The 20867-nt window shown below is 39.6% G+C and overlaps 1 protein-coding gene and 1 pseudogene across 2 annotated transcripts; both read left to right on the forward strand.

Moving 5' to 3' along the window:
• The first annotated feature begins 953 nt into the window (after nt 1-953).
• Nucleotides 954-14289, forward strand: epha2a (eph receptor A2 a). Of its 2 annotated transcripts, XM_034139270.1 has the most exons (17): nt 1021-1096; nt 1933-2000; nt 3331-3967; nt 7728-7883; nt 7984-8316; nt 8831-8958; nt 9061-9238; nt 9357-9459; nt 9719-9771; nt 9864-9989; nt 10084-10269; nt 10381-10442; nt 10809-11018; nt 11175-11324; nt 11581-11774; nt 12854-13009; nt 13509-13617. In XM_034139270.1, the coding sequence occupies exons 1-17, from the start codon at nt 1021-1023 to the stop codon at nt 13615-13617; spliced, it is 2925 nt and encodes a 974-aa protein (XP_033995161.1). The 2 variants fall into 2 exon arrangements, with proteins under 2 accessions (XP_033995160.1, XP_033995161.1); XM_034139269.1 differs by having other exon boundaries at nt 954-1096; nt 10084-10442; nt 13509-14289.
• Nucleotides 14290-18075: 3786 nt separating this feature from the next.
• Nucleotides 18076-20156, forward strand: LOC117489641 (annotated as a pseudogene).
• Nucleotides 20157-20867: the final 711 nt, after the last annotated feature.

Genomic DNA, 20867 nt, shown 5'->3' on the forward strand with positions numbered 1-20867 from the left:
TAAATTAAGGGGAAGCATTACAATTAAACAAGGTCAATTCTAACTAATAGATATACACATGAAAGTTACCCAGTTGATTGCCTATATTAACACAATACTTTTATATTCCAAGAAAACTGAATATACAAATTAGACATTATCTTATCAAATATGTCCTCATTTGAAAACATTTCCAGGACAGAAACCTGAGAACATCTTTGTCAAAATCATCAAAAGAAATCATCAAAAGAAAAAACACATGTTGACAGAGTAAACATTAAAAGATTTGGCCATAAAACATGCAGTTAACGCTGCAGGTACAGACAGATTTTTTAGTAAGAATCCAAAGAAAGGTTTTCTAACCTTTGAAATATAAAACCACCACAAATGACCTTACCCTTTAAAGTCCCATATCAAATAACCAGTAATAACTATTACAAAAAATCTGCCTTTGTTCATCGCTCAGTATTATGTTCTTGTATAACAGGTTGTGTATTCAACTTTATCCCATGGTCACTGTAAAACACATTTGATCAACAAGTTTTCTGAAACTGTGTTTAAATGAGCAAGTGAAGCATTCAGTTAGCTGTTGGTGAATTCAAGAGACATCAAGAGAAGCAATTCGACAATTGAAATAAATAAACACCTCTTAGAAGAAAATAAATATCCAAAATATTGAAGACATACAATTTGGGATGTTTCTTTTCACTAATCTGAATGAGAACATGTTATGGAAACAGAAAACTCTAAAAATTTACCAGTACATGAAAATCATACACACACTTTAAAATCAATACAGTGAGGCTGTTGGAGTACAGTTTATGAATGAAAACAGGTGCGGTCAAATACATCTGGCCCCGCCCCTAAATTACCATATTTGGAGAACTTCAACATTCCAGAGCGTGCGGGGCGGAGCTATGACGCCACCTGTTTGTGAATGGGCTCAGTGAGCCAGTAGAGTGAAGTTAGTGTGGGACAGACCGACGGAGGAGAGACTTCGGGATTTAAAAACACGACTTTTTATAAAAGTTGTGCGGAATCATGGAGTTATGTCGGGTCTACTTGTTTCTCTTTTTATTCTGTCATCACGTCTTTATCAGCCTCCAGTCGAAAGAACGTAAGTAGGCTACTTTTTTACGCGTTGTCTAAAAACTAAAATGAAGCAGAGCTGTTGCGCACATCGTGAGTCAGGAGGTTGGAATTTGATAGCCGGTTTTAAGTTTTGCTTCTGTTTTAAAATGTGTTTAAAATAGCGAATATAGTACCTATTTTTGTTGTGTTTTAGTCAGAAAGCCAGTGTAAAATATGATATAGTGCGGGTTGCCTTTTATAATATCCCTTCACGAAGCCTATTTAAACCTTGTCTCTAATTTTCAAATTGATTTAAATCTTCAAAAAGATCGCATTATCACTTTTTATTTTATACAGCCTACCAGTCTTTTAAGAGAATTACGCTACGTTTACATTTGTAATGGCCTTTGCCAATTTAGGGTTAAAGGGCACCTGTGAGTTGCCTTAACATGTCAGACTTTTCTTTTACTTGTGGTTCAGATTCATGTATTTCGCTCGTCATGGCAATTTAAGTGCCCACGCCTTTCTCAGACATTATTAATGCTGTATCCTGGATTTGGAGGACACGGTCAATGAAGTCCTGAATCAGACCGACATGCTCGATTAGACCGTCAAAGGATGGCATGTGCCCTCATAAAACTGCTGTTCCCGGAGATCAAGCCACACCATTTCTTAGTACAGTCCGATCTTAGTCATTTTCTAATTGTTTTATAGCCTTAGGAACAACTAAAAACATGATGCTATGTGTGTGACACAAGTTTAGGTCTGTAAAATATTTAGATGTAATTTGAAGCGAATATTTTAGTTTTTTCATTCATTATCATTGTGTCATTTTGTTCTTGTCACTCTGTAATATATATGTTTTTCTGTTTGTGTCTATAGAAGTATTGCTGGATATGAGAGCTTCAGGATCAGAGTTGGGGTGGTTGACGTTGCCATATGAGAACGGAGTGAGTATTTATACCTCAACTGGCATTTTTAAGACTTCAGGTTAAAGACTTGAAACTTTCTTTCTCCGAGTAAGACAATTTATGGAAAACAAAATCAGCGCAAGACAAGCCGATGTGAGGAAATCAATCATATTTAGCAAAAGAGGCTTCTTTCTTCTCATTAAGTAGAATAATGAATCCCTCTGAGAAATGTAAGAGTTAAGTTAGTATTACAGTATGTTGACGTTAACCTTTTATGACAGACTTATGAATGCCATTAAAATGCCAAGGTTCAACCTACATTTAAATTCCCAGTACATACATTGGACTTTACACAATCACAGGAGCTCATTCCAGCACTAAATAAAATCATTTTAAGGTTTCTTGTGAATCCTCTCTGACTTTAGAGATGACATCAACAGCAAGATGATCTGTACAGTTGTGGTTAGACATAAGTAAAAGAGAAAGAAAGACTGGTCCATGTGTGGAGAACCATCCCTCTATCTATAGTTCAGTGGCTTTCCATCTAAAAAAAGACACAGGACATGGCCGCTTCCACTGTGTGGGCCACGTTTCTTCTTACGTTCTCAAAGATCTAAGGGTTCTCCTTTTATCAGATAGGATTTCCCCTTGTCCATCAAACTTTGCTTTGTGTTAATCCAACTTTCTCACACTTCTCACAAACGTTTATTTAAATTTGTAACAGGGACCTGCAATGTGTGGTATTTGCTTCAGCTAATATTTGATTTGCTAAATGCTGTGTACACTTTCCTAAGTAGACGATTCAAGTTGGATAGTAATTTCAAGGGATGTCTAATCATTGAAATATAACTGCAAACACACCAGTGCTGCTAGTATGAGGTGCTAAATCTTAATATTGAATTGAGGCTTTTAATCTTTCTGCTCGTCATTGCTCCCCCCTCTTAAAAAGTCTTAATTGCTGCCAATTTAGCTGCCACTGTGCTTATAAAGCTCATTAAACTGCCATAAATGTTAGTTGGTAGTCTACAGTAGTATCTGCTGTGTGTGTGTGTGGCTCACACAACATGCAGCCTCATGTGTTAGTGGAAAACCACACACGTCGAGAGCATGGCACATGTCTAGGCCAATAATCTTGATGTGTGGAAAAAAGCTCCAGCTCACTCCTGCTCACTCCTGCTCTTTATGAGCTTCTCAGTCAGCATGAAAGAAGAGGTGTCTCATAAATAAATCCCTCAACAAGAACAAAGCAAACAAACCCTGTACTTATTCCCTGAAAAAAAACTCCTTTGATTATTGTAGCTGTGTGACAGTGACTTTTGCCCCTTACACTAATCCATCTCCTCTTTTTTTGTCTTTTTCTTTCCTTAAGTGGGAGATAGTTCAAACGGTGGTGAACGGCTCGCTATTCTACACCTACAGTGTGTGTAGCATTGACTCTACAGAACAGGACAACTGGTTACGCACGACATTCATCCAGCGGCGCCCGGGAGCCACTCGAGTCTCTGTGGAGCTCCGCTTTATTGTGAGAGACTGCAACACCTTTGATGGTGCTTCAGTCGCCTGCAAAGAAACCTTCAACCTTTTCATCTCAGAGGCCGACGCTGACGTTGGAACCAACTTCCGTAAAGGCCAGTTTCGCAAAGTGGCCACCATCGCTCCTGACGAGGTCACACGGGGTCGCGTGCTGAAGGTCAACATGGAGACGAGGGCCATGGGGCCTCTGTCTAGAAAGGGCTTCTACCTGGCTTTTCAGGACATGGGCGCGTGTGTGGCGCTGCTGTCTGTCAGAGTTTACTACAAGACGTGCCCAGCCACGGTCCAGAGCTTGGCGGACTTCCCGGAGACTGTGGCGGATTCTCTCAGGGAGGTGGAGGGAGCCTGTGTGGAGAATGCCGTCAGCCAGGCCACCCCACGCATCTACTGCACAGCTGAGGGAGAATGGGTGGTTCCCGTGGGGCAGTGCCAATGTCTCGCCGGCTATGAAACCACCGGGGAATCCTGCCAAGGTAAGCACAGCCAAAAAAAACCTAACCCTCAGCACTCAACTGAGAAGGGTTTACGTTGCCATGTGAGTTGTAGTAAGTGAAGCACCTTCAACCACTCCTCTGGCAACATGTGAGGAATGAGCGCTGAGGAATGTTAATTGTGTCTGGTTTGTTTTGAAATCTTTCACAAAAGCACTCTATCTCTGGCGTATCTGTGCTGAAGTGGGTCAGGTACGGCAGGAGGGAGCTTAGGAAAGTTAGGAAACAGGGAAGATGACTAAGCCTGTTTGTTGTGTTTTGATATTACAGCAACCGCAGATTGCTCCATGATAAATCCACTGAGGGAAATGTCAACAGCCTCCCATCAATGCCTCATCTCTTTACAAATTCTTTCCAGTCTTTTTCTCAGGACTCAGGAATGGGGCTGTTTTATGGATAGGTCGATGTCTGGAGGTGATGATACAGAACAAGAAGCTATGTCCAAATTCCACACCACACACTAATTCTCAGAAGGCTTTGAGTTTGTTGTGCCTTTTTAAAATAAATAAATAAAGGAAGTATAGTTTTGGTATGTAGAATACAAAAGTAAAAAACTTAAGGGGACATGAGGATAAACTTTCCAAACATTTAGATATTAGACAGGTAGTTTTTAAAACAAAGAAAGCTATGTAAACAGCCCCAGAGAAGGACCTGCGAATACATATCAGAACAATAAAATAGATGTGTACAGTAAAAGACATAGCTGCGGTTTTTATACAGTAAGTGCTCCTACTGTTCGTGTGGAATTTGTCTCTGGCTTCTCGGGCGTGGTGTGTTAAGCGTCTGGAGGAAGCGTGGGAGGAGAGAGAGGACGGAGAGGAGGAGGGGGAGGAGGGAGAAAGGGCTCAGTCGGCTGCAGGGACTTTTGAAAGGAATTCTTTCACCCTCGCGTCACCTCCAGCACTGATTGACTGAAGGAAGAAGCCGTGTGAATGTGTCAGAATAACTACCTGAGTGCTATGTCTTCTGCTCGCAAGTATTTGTTTTGGGCCAGTTGCTATGGCGACAGGAGCCACAATTACAGGGAAGAGGCCGACACGCCTGCCAGAGGTTAGACTGAGTCAGGCTGCGGTTTATGACTCCTGATGGTCCGAGTCACCTTGACTGGCAGAGCTGGCTTTTTTCAGTCATTTGCTTTAACACAACTGATCCCTCTAACCAGCTTAAAGAATTAAGCGATTAGTTGATTGACAAAAGAGTAATTGAAAACTCTTTTGATAATTGTTACTTCGTTTACTTCTTATTTTCTTCCAACATTTCAAAAATAATTGTAGCTTTTCAGTTGAAATGATTTACTGCTTGAGTTATATTTGGACTGGTTGGACAAAATAACATCTATTAGTTGCAAGTCTAAAAGTTTATGGAAGTTATTGTAAGCGCTACATACCTTTTTGATAGATAAGTACAGTGGTTCAAAGAGTGAGTCTTGTACTGGGGTTGTAAAAATGAAGAAAGAATAAAGAGGAAGGCGGGGAAGAAGTCACGGCAGAGGAATGCTTCAGTCTTTGAGCTTTCTGACCACAGTGGACTCTGAGCCCAGCACCTGAAACGGAAGTTGGCTGGGAAAGATAGGAAATATTATGACGGGGAAAATCTGTGATTCCAAAGTCTGGAGGATGACCTGAGTATTAGGATGCAGGAAACATGTTTTAATACACAAATTAAAAAACAATTATCATGCTGTAGTTTGTTCCAACTCCCTATTTTCAAGTACACCAGAGAAAGTGATATCCACGAGGCTAATGGCCTGCATTCCCCTAAAGAGAACAACTGTTGTGGGAACAGGAAGTAAAGGGAGAAGAGGAGGAATGCTGACACAAATGAGAAGGTTGTCCTGTGCCCAGTCGGAGGGTGGGGTGTCAGTCAACAGTTGGTGCATGAGGGTGGTTAGTTTCGTGGCTGCTTAGTTAGGTGTGGAGTGTAATTTAGTCAAGAGGATTAGTGGAGCAACAGGACAGCTGTTAGCCAATGACATGCCCCGCTTTGCCTCCCTTTGCTCTTTCATCCGGTTGTTAACACACGCAACGAGCTCCCTAATCCGTGTTCCTACTCATTAGAACAATGGGCCGACACAAAGAGCAGAAAACAGATCCAATTAACAGATGCACCGGTGCAGAACACAAGTCCTTTTCACATGTGTGCAGTAGTCAGAAAGGAGCGTGGGACGATTTCATCAAGAAGGGGAAAATTAAAGTTAGCTGAAGAAACGTTTTGGATTGAATGTAGAGCTGCAACTAACAATTATTTTCATTGTCAAGTCGAATCAGGATTTGGAATTTTCGACTACTTAAAAAGGAAAAAATACTGAATAATCAATGATCAAATCAGTTTTTATTTAAATAATTAAATAGTTGACAACTAATCTGTTAATCACTGCAGCTTTAATCAAATTAAAACTGTATTTCAACACTTTTTGATGACTCACAAAAAGACGCTTAGACTTGAATTCAATGTAATTATGAGAATCCATCGTTGCCTAAGTTAGCGTGTACAATGTTTGCAGACATTGCACGAATGCCGCCATTTGCGAGTTGTTTAATGAGAAAAGCAACATATTTATGGCCCCACTCTGTCCAATCTCAGAGACAATGGATGAATAGGGCTGGAGTTTCTTTGGTACGTGACAGACGTCCTGCTGCTGCAGCTCAGGATGAAATGGACTGGCCCCCTTTTCTTATTTGAAAAGACCTCTGCTGCACCCCCACTGCCGCCAAGTGACTCCCCAGGGAGAACTTCTGTTGGTGCTTCAGACCTTTGCCCCCATCCCCCATCCATCTATTCATCTTTATCCCTCCTACTCAAAATCAACCTGTTCCTTCTCCTCCACTGCGGCATTTCTTGGAGTGCAAAGGTCCTTCTGCCTGAATGGTGAAGTAAGGCGACCGCGTCTTAAATCCAGGGTTCACTCGACCTCTTCTCACGGCCACCAGCACAGGGGCCAGATGAAAGGCTCCACCCGGGGGGAGGCGGCAGAATGAAAGAGAGAGGATATCTTTGATAAGATCCTCTTTTAAAGTTATTAAAGTTTATATTGTGCTGGAGCCCTTTATCACCTCAGAAAGTATGTTTGTGTATTTCCATAAACAAACTGAAAATCATACTCGTTCCTGTCAGTTTTTCCTATTTCCTGCTTCTAACTCTTCAACATTGGGTGCTGTAATTTGCCACTGGTGTCAGGGGTTAGAGGAAGGAAGGAAGAAGGAAAGGAAACATCAGCCTCAGACTGGATTGCAGCTCTTGCGCTGTAGTTTCTGTCCACTCTGCTGGTTCATTAACCTCTCATGCCCTGGAAGGCTGTTTATCAGTGAGCTCAAATGTCACATCATCATCTCTTTCAACAGTGTCCAAGATGCCATTTCCTTTGGCAAAAACATAAATTTGATCTGCCAGAGAACATGATCTGAGGGTTCACAGGGGAACGGCAGATCAGATCACCTGATGGATTTAATGCTCTGTCATCCGGTTCACACTGTCGGTGTGACCTGAGATTAGGCCTTCAGGCGAAATAGGCGAGTGGAGGCAGATCGTCTGGGAAATCCCTTTTCATTCCTCCAGATACAAAGGCTCAGTGATTATAGGTTACTCACAATATGCTTCCTGTAGGGTGGAGCGGGCTGGTATTACAGAGACGGCTTCATTGTTTGCCTTTACATCATTCATTCTTCCTGTGTTTGTCTGTTTTTATAGTTAGTCCTAAAGACAACCTTAAACTAACACACACCTTTTTTTTTATCTCACACAGAATGCAAACCAGGTTACTTCAAGCCATCTGTATCAGGCGAGTTGTGTCAAGTGTGTCCCGATAACACAAAGCCGTCCGCGGCTGGCGCCACCGACTGTCAATGTGAGGAGGGTTTCTTCCGCTCCCCTTCAGACCCTCCTACGTCCCCCTGCTCTGGTAACAACCACACTCAATTTAATTTTACTCATAAAGTAAACTAATAGCTCATTACTGAAGATCAGGCTAACTGTTCTGTGTCATGTACTTCCTCCCTTAGCTCCACCCAGTGCCCCTCGAGACCTGACCTCCACCACCCTCTCAGCAGAGGGCAGGCTGCATCTGTCCTGGAGCCTGCCGCTGGTGACCGGGGGCCGCAGGGACCTCACCTACAGTGTGGAGTGCAAACACTGCGAGGGGGCCGTGTGTGTCCCATGTGGCGAGAAGATCCGCTTCGAGACGGGTCCGACAGACCTGCAGGACACTGAGGTTGTGATTAGTGACCTGGACTCTCATCTGAACTACACCTTCACCGTGGAGACTCACAGCGGCGTGTCCCAGTTCGGTACGGAGAGGCCCATCGCCAGCATCACCACCGCTCTGGACTACAACGGTGAGCTCAAACACAAGAAAAGCTCTTCTTTTTGCTCCGATTTAACCTTGTGTTATGCTCTAATTGGCTTTACTTTAAGTAAGTGTGAAAATAATAATGAAAATCAAAAAGAAAACTATTGAAACTTAATATGTAGAAATGATAAAAACTTTCTATGATACCCTTGTGTATAATGCTTTCAAATAAATAGTTGTGAGCACCAGTCTATATTCACTATGATTCTTAACATTAATCATAACGATAAAACAATGTGTAAAAAAGTGGTAAAACTAATCAAATGTTTTAAGCTGTTGAAAGAGGTCTATTGTCCTCAGAACCCCAAACAGTCATTTTTAAATATTTAGAATTGTATTTCTCAGTACAAACCATCATACAAAAAGAAGGGCTTACTACACAACGAGGAATGCAGTGTGACACACAGAATCCCAAAGGCTCTCATTTCCAAATGTGCTTTCCAAAGTCTATGATTAGTCACTAACCATTATTTTGCTTTCTGTCCCTCACCGACCGTTAGATCCCCCCAAGGTGACGTTGATCCATCTGGATGATCGCAGCCCCACCAGTCTGTCTCTGTCCTGGACTCTGTCTCGCAGGGCTCCAGCCCACATCAATCACCGCTACGAGCTCATGTACCGCAGAAAAGTAAGACACACTGCTCCTTTGTCCCTCCTTCACTCGTTCAAAGTTGTGGCTGTAAATGGTTTCTAAAATGACTCTAATCCTCCTGTTTTCCTTATTGCGCAGGATGATGAGGGCGAGCGTGATGTGACCACCTACACAGTCCTGATTTTGGAGAAAAGTTCAGTTTTGATCAGTGACCTCACCCCAGACACTACGTACATGTTCAGGGTCCAGGCACTGAGTCCTGAAGGAAACCCCGGCAGCTACAGTGTGGAGCACGAGTTCCCTACTTTACCTCTAGGTAACAGGAACCTTTAAAAGTGATAGAAGATTAAATCATTTCTCAAAATGTGTTCTGTATAATCTTTGATTTCTCGTTCTTGAGTTGTTAAATGTGTCTCTTTCTGTGTTTTGCACAGCCGAGTCTCTGACCCAGAACAGCTCCACCATGGTGATGGGAGCAGTCGTTGGCGTCGCGGTTATTCTGCTCGTTGTGGTGGCCGTCCTGTTGCTGCGTAAACGGTTGGTAACAACATGCTTCTGATCCCCGTCCAACGCCTGTGTCATTCAGATAAATGTTATCTTCAGAGCTGCAGACTGTGTGATTATGTGCCACAAGCTCGAGTAAATTAAAGATATTCGGGTATGACAGCTCAAGGAGGATTTATCGGTAATAGCCGGTGTAGCTATTGAATACAGCCTTGGTCTTTTCAGCTGAGACTGACCTGCAATTAGTTAAAAGCTGTTTTCTGTTTAGTAATCCCTCATGTTTTCCTTTCAGGAGAATGAACTCTCGTGGCAGGGGAGGACCTGAAGATCCTTACTTCTCAACAGGTTAGAAAACCATTCTGTACATTCAATAATAATATCACCAGTTTATTCGGTTATCATTAAGACTAAACATCTGGTCTTTATTTCTATCCTAGATCAACTCAAGCCTCTGAAGACATACGTTGATCCACACATGTATGAGGACCCTAACATTGCCATTGCGAAGTTTGTCACAGAAATTGACCCCAGTGCCATTAGCAAACAGAAAGTCATCGGTGTTGGTGAGTGTATTTCTTTTTAAAACACGATTTGATTTAATGAAAAAGTTAGAGCATAGTTTCTAAAGTTTTCTCCTGCCGTCTGTCTGCCAATCAGGAGAGTTCGGGGAAGTGTTTTGGGGCGTGATGAAGACTCCTGGGCGAGGGGAGGTGCCCGTCGCGATCAAGACCCTGAAGCCGGGGTACTCTGAGAAACAAAGGCAGGACTTCTTGAGCGAGGCCAGCATCATGGGTCAGTTTTCGCACCCCAATATCATCCGCCTGGAGGGAGTCGTCACCAAATGTGAGTCCATAACATCAGAAAGAAATCAAAGAAATCACTCTAATTTCATTTGCATCAGCTGCTTGTGTGGTTTTCTTTCTCTAAACCTATATTTTCTGTTTCTAATTTCAGTCAAGCACTTAATGATAGTGACCGAATACATGGAGAACGGAGCCCTCGACACATATCTGAAGGTACGTGCAATATGTCAAGACCTGAGCTTCAGACATAAACGTAATGTTTATAGTCCTTATTATTTGTTAAGGGTGCAAACTAAAAACCACTCGTCTAATGATCTTGTCTTGTCTTGCCTTAAATCTATGTTTTCTGTTTATTTCTTTATTTTCGATAACATTAAATTGATGGTATTGTTTTTTTTTCTTCAAGTCTAAGCAAGACAGCATATAATAAGTTTCCCAAAATGTTGAACTATTCCTTAAATACAGTTAAAAATGACATAAAACAAAGGAAGTTGTGTTTGACTTACATTTATGTCAAGATGAAAATGTTTTTAACAATTAAGTGTAAGAAAAGGTTATTTAATATTGTTTTCCTTTTAGGACAGAGATGGGGAGATTCATTCATATCAGCTGGTGGGGATGCTGCGGGGAATAGCTGCTGGCATGAAATACCTCTCCGACATGAACTACGTCCACCGTGACCTGGCAGCGAGAAACTGTCTGGTTAACAGCCTCCTGGAGTGCAAAGTCTCTGATTTTGGGCTGTCACGTGTGCTGGAGGATGATGCTGAGGGCACTTACACAACCAGGGTAAGTCTACATTTTACAGCCTGAAAGCATAGAGAGAACCACCCTTGTTTTATTTCCTTCTCAAGCGTCCAATCCAAAGTGCTTTTCTTTCAGCGCCTTGTGTTTGCACTCTCTGCACCAATTAAATATGATTTCTTACTGTTTCTCTTCTATCAGGGAGGTAAAATCCCCATTCGCTGGACGGCCCCTGAGGCCATCGCTTACAGGAAATTCACTTCAGCTAGCGACGTGTGGAGCTTCGGCATCGTTATGTGGGAAGTCATGGCATTCGGAGAACGGCCCTACTGGGACATGAGCAACCATGAGGTATGTTTCCAACTGTTATGGTTGAGATGAGGGATTGTTTTAGGCTGTGTAGGTTAAACTTTATTATGTATAACCACTGAGAGTCTCAGCTGGGTAGCTGGTGATAAAAAGCTGCCTGACATCCAGAGCAGTTTCCCACCATCCTTTTCAAATTAACTGTTTAAGTCAACATACGAACAAAGCCCCTTTTCAGACTGTCTGTCACCGCTCTCATAAATAGACTTTACATCTAAGCACTGGTTTTGCTCTTCCTCAGGTCATGAAGGCTATCAACGAGGCATTCAGGCTTCCTGCTCCGATGGACTGCCCCTCCGCTATCTACCAGCTCATGCTCCAGTGTTGGCAGAACGACCGCTCCAAACGGCCTCGCTTCACTGACGCTGTCATCACATTGGACAAACTGCTCCGGTGCCCAGAGTCTCTGAAAGCCATCGCTGACTTTGATCCACGGTATGAACATTATTTTATGATTTGGTACAAAAGTAAAACTGTAAAAGACACTAATCCTCTCAGAGTTATAATTAATTCTACAGACCAGTTTTAGGGCGAGACATAAGGGAAGAAAAATAAAGGGGAAAGTTCGTTTCTTTGCATTTCCGAAAATAAAGTCTAATTGTTGAGACATTTTTTTGAGGTTTAACATTTTTCATTAATGTCAATCCTTTGAAAATCAAAACTATTTGCATTAGGGCATATACTTTAATCTCTGATTGCCGTAATGCTTAGCTAAAAAAAATGAGCATGAGCCTGGCCCTAATAGAATTACTAAACTTAAAGTGGACCTATCATGCTATATTTGAATAATATAGTGTAGGACCATACCTATATAAGGCATATTTATACTTTTTTTTTTCAAAATACCAAACAGATCATGCATTTTAGCCATGCCTCATTTTGCTCAATTTGACATTTTTTAGCTCTGTTTTTGCAAGGGCAGATTCTGTGAGAACAGCACCATCTAGAGGCCTGGCATATGTACTACAGCGTCTCCAGCGCTTTCGAACGGCAATGGCCGTGGCTGTCTCCTCCTGATTGGTGGAGTTGGCCCAATAGCCGTAGCGCCACTGTCCTGACGTCAGGACAGTGTTCAAATCTGGATCAGTTTTTATCAGATCCGTTGCAGCCCCTTTTTTAGAGATTTGGGTATGGAGGAAAATAGAGAGGGTTGTTTTTTCTGACACTTGGTGAGTTCCCTGGAACAACGGGGACACATATTCATGTATAAAAGACGTACAAAAGTGCATTTTGCATGATAGGTCCCCTTTAAGGCATGATAGGTCCCCTTTAAGGCATTTATAAACCCTAATTTAGTGTTAATAGTTGAGACAGATATTAATCAATTAATGTATTATTTCTAAAATCTGTCTCCATTCTTTCCTTTAACTGGAGCAGTATTTGTCTTTGACATTAGAAAATTACACTTGCTGACCGTCAAACCTGTTTCCTATTGTTCAGCTTCATGACGTGCAATCAGTGTACATGTATCAGTTAATGATGATTAAATCAAATATATCCGTTGTTTTTCACAGCGTGTCCATCCGCCTGCCCAGCACCAGCGGCTGTGACGGCACCACCTTCAGGTCGGTGCCCGAGTGGCTGGAGTCCATCAAGATGAACCAGTACAACGAAAGCTTTGCTCGTGCGGGGATCACGACCATGGAGCAGGTGCTCGCATTGAGGCATGAGTAAGTGCACACATGGCACAGGTGCAGCTCTGATTCATCTGGCACCAGGCCACATTTTTTAGTAACACAGAGAAAGTATTCAGCACTCAGCCCGAACATTTGTTATCCAGTTTGTGCAGAAATACTCCACTCCGCCTCTGCCCATGTCATTCCTCTCATTCTCTACCAACACAGCTTCAACAGCAGTGGCCTTTTTTTAAATCCGACATACCCTAACAGCTCTGTCACATTAACAAGTTATTTCAGCGGCTTGTATTACTTAAAGCTCACTGTTTGAGAACATATTTACATACATTCTTTTAAAACACTTATTAACAGCCTTTAGCTGCAATACATGGATATATTTATTTCCGATCAAAACATAATTGATATTGTTTTTCAACGAGTTGACACACTCCACCATGTTAAATGCTGCCCTACAAGAACCACTGCAGTCTCACAGAGTCCATATTGTTTTCAGCACACTTTTAAAACTATATATTTTCTCTCGTCCTTTCAGAGACATCAGGAACATTGGAGTGCGGTTGCCCGGTCACATGAAGAGGATAGCGTACAGCATCCTGGGTCTGAAAGACGAGACCAGCTCGCTCAGCGTGTTTGCAGTGTGATCTAAAGCATTCCTCCAAATCAAAGTGCACTGACCGACCACGCCATTTCACTCACGGACAGGGAGGACTGAAGGGGGGGTGAAACTGAGCTACACTGCAGGTTTTTTTTAGTGTGGCGCGACTGAAGAGGAGCCTCTACGCCACTCAGAAAGGACTTGGCTCCAAAACACTTATGTACTTTATAATAACAGAAGACAATTAATTTATCTTTATGTAAAAAAAATGTTTTATATGTTTGAAAATGAACAAGTGATGTGATTTTGTAATTAAAACAATTATAAAAGTAAATGCTAAATGTGAGAAAATGTGAGATTGCTTGGTCTGTTTTTACTGAATGACTGAAATATTTAATGTTGTTTATTATTATGGGCATTCTCTTCCAAGCACTCACTTTATCCTGCCAGAGTTTCTGGATCCTTATATCTGTTTGTTTTTCTACATTTCTATTCATGATCAATGAGACTTACTTAAAAAAAGTCAACTCAGGGCAAATTATCACACATTCTGTAGTTAGTCTGTGTCATACGATGCATTTTCCTCAGTCTTTTGTTTGTTTACATTGTCTCTTAAACGAACTGTTCATTTTTATTTAATATTTATTTTATTTTGTATTTATGTCATTTGTTACATGAAAAATAACTCTGATCTGGCGCATATTTGCCAGGTGTTGTATTTTTGAGATTTTCAATAAAATCAGTGTTTCCTTGTGACTGGATCACTATCTGTACTCTGTAGTCAACGTGTTTTTGTTTTTTATTGGCTCAGACTGAAATATCTCAGCAACAGTTTGATGGATTACTATGAACTTTGACGTTAATGGTCCCCAGAGGATGAACTCTGCTGACTTTGGTGATCCCCTGACTTGTCCTGTAGTGCCAACAGCAAGTTGACATTTTTGTTTAGAAGTCAAATGTGTCATGGATTACATGGATTACCGTGAAATTTGGTCCAGACATTCACAGCCTTTGTGAACTCTGGTGATCCCTGACTTTTCATCTAGCACCACCATCAGGTCCAAAACTTTATGCATTGCTTAGGTTATGATCAATACTTAAAACATTCCCATCAGCCTTAGCTGCACTTTGTGTTTAATAGCAACTATAATCTCGGAAAACTAGAATAGTAATTGTGACTAATAAAAAAAAAATAATAAAAAAAATACATATGTCAAACTCAAATGTTAATTCAAGAAACTATATTTATCAAATATCTCTAGCTAACCTTTCATATTTTTGCTAGCCTAACACTAGATTTAAGATCCTAAAACCTCAAAAGTGACTTGACTACTTGATTATGATAAACATGTTCTGCTTACAACCTCTTCACAAAAGAAACTCTGCAATGCTGTCACAAATGGCTCTTAAAACGTTAAGAATAAACTAAATCAAGACTTAATTTAAAAATGTGAGAATAAAGTTTAAATAAAAGTATAGAAGAAATTAAAAACCTTTGAGAATTAATCAAACCACTAGTGATTTATATAAACTGTACATTTTACTTTATTTTCAACTTTAATCTTTATCGTGGAAATGCACAATTAAAAAGACCTTCCTCCTCTCCCTTTCTTCTGCTTATGTATTCTATACTTAAAATGTCAGTGTTCAAAACATGATCAACTCTTCTGATATAGGTTGCTAACTTCTGGTGGCACTTTTCTTCTGCCACCATCCCCTGGTCAGAAAGTATATGTTCTCTTCACCCTGACTGGTGAAAATCAGAACAGATCTGACCTCAACTTTGATCTATATTTACAGTTTTGTTTTGTTAACAAGAATTGCTCGAGAAGTGCTTGTTTTGGTGGAACCTGTCATCCAGACGGAGTTGATCAACCTCGATGACTTTGCCAAGTTGAAGCAGAATGTCACATGTACACACAACTGTGCTCCATCATTTCACCGTCACTCACTCAGACATGTTAACCTCCCCCTCTGCTAGGTTTCACCGGAAATTCATTAGAACAGTGTAGAAAATCTTAGAAGCACAATAAGATTATACATTTTATATAGGGCTGAATGTTGATACATGTTCTGACTATTTTCTCTTTTGAACATTTAGTCTACAAAATGTGAGAAAAAAACTGAAAATGTCCATCTCCAAGTCCAAGGTGATGTCTTTAAATATTTAGGTTGTTTTCAGTACAAAAGTCAAAGATATGCAATTTAACAGTGTTGAGAGAAAATGGAGACTAAACAACGTCTATCGTTGACTATACAATATGTGTGTCTTTTGATTTCCAGCTAAACACTAAACAAGTAAACAGGTGGGAACAATTACTGACAACACTATGTTTCCATGGTAGCACACTGACACCGTCCAACTGTTACTATGAAGGTAAAACAACTCAGAAAAGGTACATAAAAAAAAGAAGACGCAATAAATCCACATATTTGAGAGGCTGAAAACAACATGTTCTGCAATTTCTGGATGAATAATGAATTCAATGATTAATAACTTATCAAAATATTTGTTGATCTACCAAGATATGAGTCGACTAATTGTTTCAGATCCCATTTTAAAAGCTATTTTATGGCGCAATATTGACACTTTTATAATAAGCTGTGAATGAGAGTTCATTAAATATCACACCTGATAATTAAAGTTTATTCTGTCACAGTGTAATAACAGCTCCACGCCCTTTCCCACATAAACACAAAGACTCATATGCTCCAAGTCCGGGGTGCGGCTAGAAAATGTGGTCCTCTAGACAACAGTTCAACAAATGATGTGACACGTTGAATATCTACAATCTGTGTCATGTTCCAGCTGATTCACACACACACACACACACACACACACACACACACACACACACACACACACACACACACACACACACACACACACACACACACACACACACACACACACACACACACACACACACACACACACACACACACACACACACATTTATATAGAGACACTAGAATGGCCTCTCTTTATACATGTGGCAGATAGAGAGCTTCCTCAGCCTGTATTTCAATCAGGAAAGACTTCATTTTGTTTAAAGAACATTTATTGACACATGCCATATGATAAATGTTAAGTCTTTGGTGAAAGGAGGTGGATGGGGAGGAGGCGGGCGGCAGCGTGAAAACCTGAAATCACAGCTGACTGCAGGAGAGAAGAGAACCATTTTAAAGTTTGGCTGCAGCATGATGATTGGCTGCTGGAGATTGAGGTGAAATGTAATAGGTTAAAAAGAACACCCAGTCATTCCAGAAATGGAGGACAATTTAGACACCAACACTTTTGAAAAATGAACCTTTTATTTTTATTATTTTTTGTTATGTATTTAGGAAAAACGGACAATAAACCATCAAAAAAAGTGATTTGCCCAGCTAAGGCATCAAATGTACACTTTTTATTAGATGTTTTATTTGTTGTGTGCCATGCTTTGTGCAACCCTGTTACAAATACTCATTAAGCAGAACAAAGTATTTTCAAAAATATTCTTCAATAGATTCTTTACTATTAAGTAAAGAAAGTCACATTTATACTCATGTCGTTTTTGGATAAAACTGGTTTAATTTTTTATTTTAATAGAAAATGATACAGTAACAGGGTTGAAATTAGAGTAACAGGGTTGCATAAAGTAACAGGGTTGAATGGCTACATTACTTTTGATTGTAGATCATGACATAAATGAGACAAATAAATACTCAGGACCACAGAAATGTTGTTTGATAATATTTTATATATATTTTCCAATGAAGAATTAACCCTGTTACTCTAATTTAGTAACAGGGTTGCAAATCAATGCTAATTGTAGCTTTTACCTCAGGAATTAATGCTAGCTGCACAATGTAATGCCATTGTCAAGGAATGGACACACTTAGATATTTAACTAAAGAAAGATACATTTGAAATTAATTTGTTTTAGTCTCATAATGTGAGTAACAGGGTTGCGTCACTCCTTCAAGAGTGACAAGATTGGAAATATATTAAAAATAAAAGAGAGGACTTACTTTTGGTCTACCCATGGTAGTAGCACATGGCTTGCTGATGTGTGACAAACAGTTTTTTCACTTCCTCTCTAAAAAGGTTTCGGTAACAGGGTTGCGCGCATGTTGTGGGACACACTTTCAGTGTAAAATTACTGTTATTTAAAATGTGTTTATGATTTAACAAATTGATTTGACCATTACAAGAGACACATATCAATAGAATAATACCAACAAAAGTAAATAAAAACCCTATTTTAAATGTTATATTTGACATGCAAGTTGGTCACCAAGAAGCTGGGAAAAGAGAAAAATGCCATTTTAGGGGATGTTCGAGAGCTATTTGATATTTTAAATAATATTTTGAAACCACTTTTTCTACAACTTTATATGCATCTTGTCTCACGACAAGTCTATTTAACACAACAAGTGCATGTTTTAGCTTTTTGGGCATGGACTATTTGATGTTTTATATGTGGGACATGAAATGTCCTCCAATTCTGGAATGACCTGAATGGGTATACACCCAGTCTTCCTGAAAGAACTTGCGCTGAGCTTCAGAGAAAGATGGAGGCTCTCAGCAGACCTATAGAAACAACCAGTGGCGACTGGTCATTAGGGGCAGGTGGGGCACAGCCCCACCTAGTGTCAGCAGAAAGTATTACAAATAATAATTACAAAAATGCAAAAAAATATATAAAAAAATATATAAAATATATTTTAAGATCATGTTTAATCATCTGATTCGTCTGTACATTGCTGTTTTAGTCTGTGTTCTTCTAATTAGTGTGTCTACAGTCACAGTGTGTGCCTATTGAGCTGTTTAGAGCCATGTGGGACAAAACCTGATTATGCCCCTTCCTCTCGCTGTGAAGTGAACGATGACTGTAAAAACTTCACTGCGCATGCTCAGAGTATTTTGTAATGTAATGTGTGTGGCAAAAAAATAATGACCAGAGGGGCACGGAGCTACCATCCCCACCATACGTCATCTCAAATCATTCAGAGCTGATTGGCTGTAAGTACTGTGCCGCGAAAAGTGTGGTGTGTGAAGAGGAGACGAGAGAGCTGCAGTGACGCGTCCTAAAACCAGGAAATAAGCACAAAAAAGCAATGAGATTTCTCCAGAGGATTTTAGAAAATAGCTCGAAATAAGATCTGTGGGAAACGTACCTGTTAGATAAATGCACGTTTTGATTAGCCGGATAATATCCACATGTCTACCCTACTTTTATAATTTTTTTATCATAAATCTATGGATTAGATTTATGATAGACTTTTGAAACTACAAGAAGATAAGGAGGACTTTTACAAAAAAGTTATAGAAATTTTTGTCCAGAAGGATAGGAAAATGGACTTCATCTTCAAGTCAAGGTAAGACCGCAATTTTATTGAAAATGGGATCTTACTAAGAGAGAACAATTCAATATTTAAATGATAAAATTACATTTTTTGGGTATCCTTTTGTTGAACTGTCTGTTTAAAATTAATCGAAGCATCAGACAAAAAAAGCTTTTGAAAATAATATTATATTTTGGTTTAGGTCAAAATATAATATTTGTAAACCTGAAGAGTCAGTGCCAGTGCCTCACCAGCCATGAACCTCACTGCACGTCACTGCAGAAGCTTATATATAGACATCTAAGTTTTTTGTGCCCCACCACTTTTGTACATATAAAAACGCCACTGGAAACAACAACAGGTCTGATAAACAAAGACTGATAATATTTGTACTACTTTTTTGCCCTTTTTATATTGTATGTTTGATTCACCTGGTTTTTAATAAGATGAGTAATTGTTAGATTGTTGTTGTTAGTAATTATTGTGTTTTGTTTTAGGGCACTCATATCCAACAGGGAAGATCCAGGTCATGGGAGACATTTTCCAGTTCACCCTCGATGTGAGTGGATTTTCTCCAGAAGATGTTGTCATCACAACTTCGAACAACCGGATAAAGGTGGAAGCGGAGAAGGTGAGCCACACAGTCGGCCTAGCTATAAAAGACCTGTTCATGTGTCCACAAAACAGTTGTTTGATATATGTAAGGTCGTTCAAGTATTTTGTATTGCACTGTAGATTGTTCTTTTAAGCCTTACATGCTGATCAAGATTAATTCAAAAAGAATAAAGTTAAAATAATGGCTTTAATGCAATGGATTACTGGAAATGGGCTACAGAACATCTCCACATTTTAAATCCTTTTTGTTTGACCATGTACATTTGAAATAGGAAAAGAATGTTAATACATTTCAATTTAGAAGCATGGTAAGCCTTAGAAATTAATGAGTTGTACTCAAACCATTGTTTAATTTGACACATTTCTTTAATCATATCTCTTAAGTATGAGAGGCTTACCATGCTTCTAAATTGAAATGTATTAACTAATTTTTAAGAATGAGGACAGAAATTAATAATTTCTGTCCTTATTCTCTCTGCAGCTGGGAGAAGATGGTGCAGTCACACACACTTTCTGCCATCGATGCAAACTGCCATCGAGTGTGGACCCCATATCTGTGACCATGAGCATGGAGATTGGAGCAGCGGGGCCCTGACTGTCAGAGCTCACAGACTGTTTTCATCTCCTCCCTGTGTTTAACGTCTCAACGCTGGAGTTTAGTGAACTCTGGTGGTGGACGAGAAGTACTACTGAACATATTAAAGATCCCTAATACTGGTCAATGCACTAAAAAAAGAGTGATTTTCAATGATAACTATGTAGCTCAAACATGTAAATGACGGTTGAAATAAATGCGCACAACCTTTGTTAATTGTATCAACATGTCTGCTGCAAAACAACTTTATTAATCCCAAATTGGGAAATTTAGAAATGTTCGCAATTTGGGATTAATAAAGTATGTATTATTTTATCTTAACTATCTATTTTACCCTATGTTTAAATTATGAACCAAAAGTCAGCCTATATAGTTGATATGACAAAAAAAAGGCAAAAAAGAAAAGAAATAAAGACTTATGAAAAGGGTCTTGATCAACATCAACATCTTTCAGGGAAAAAAACAACTAAAATATGAATGAAAAATGTTGCCAACAACTTTATCAAATGTATAATTAAAACACAACTGTCAATTTTTTTGTTGAGTTTTTGTCATGGTTTTTGTAAAACCCGAACACTAAATGACGAATATTAGAAAAGTCTTGCCAGCATTTCTTGGGTGTGTAAACATGTAAAAACTGTGTTGATAAAAAAAACTTTATTTAATGTTTCATGCAGCGTAACATTTATTAATTATCCTATAAGGGCTGCAAAAACGTTATAATAATAATAATAATAATAATAATAATAATAATC

This window comes from Trematomus bernacchii, unplaced genomic scaffold (genome assembly GCF_902827165.1).
Source record: "Trematomus bernacchii unplaced genomic scaffold, fTreBer1.1, whole genome shotgun sequence".
Taxonomy (NCBI): domain Eukaryota; kingdom Metazoa; phylum Chordata; class Actinopteri; order Perciformes; family Nototheniidae; genus Trematomus; species Trematomus bernacchii.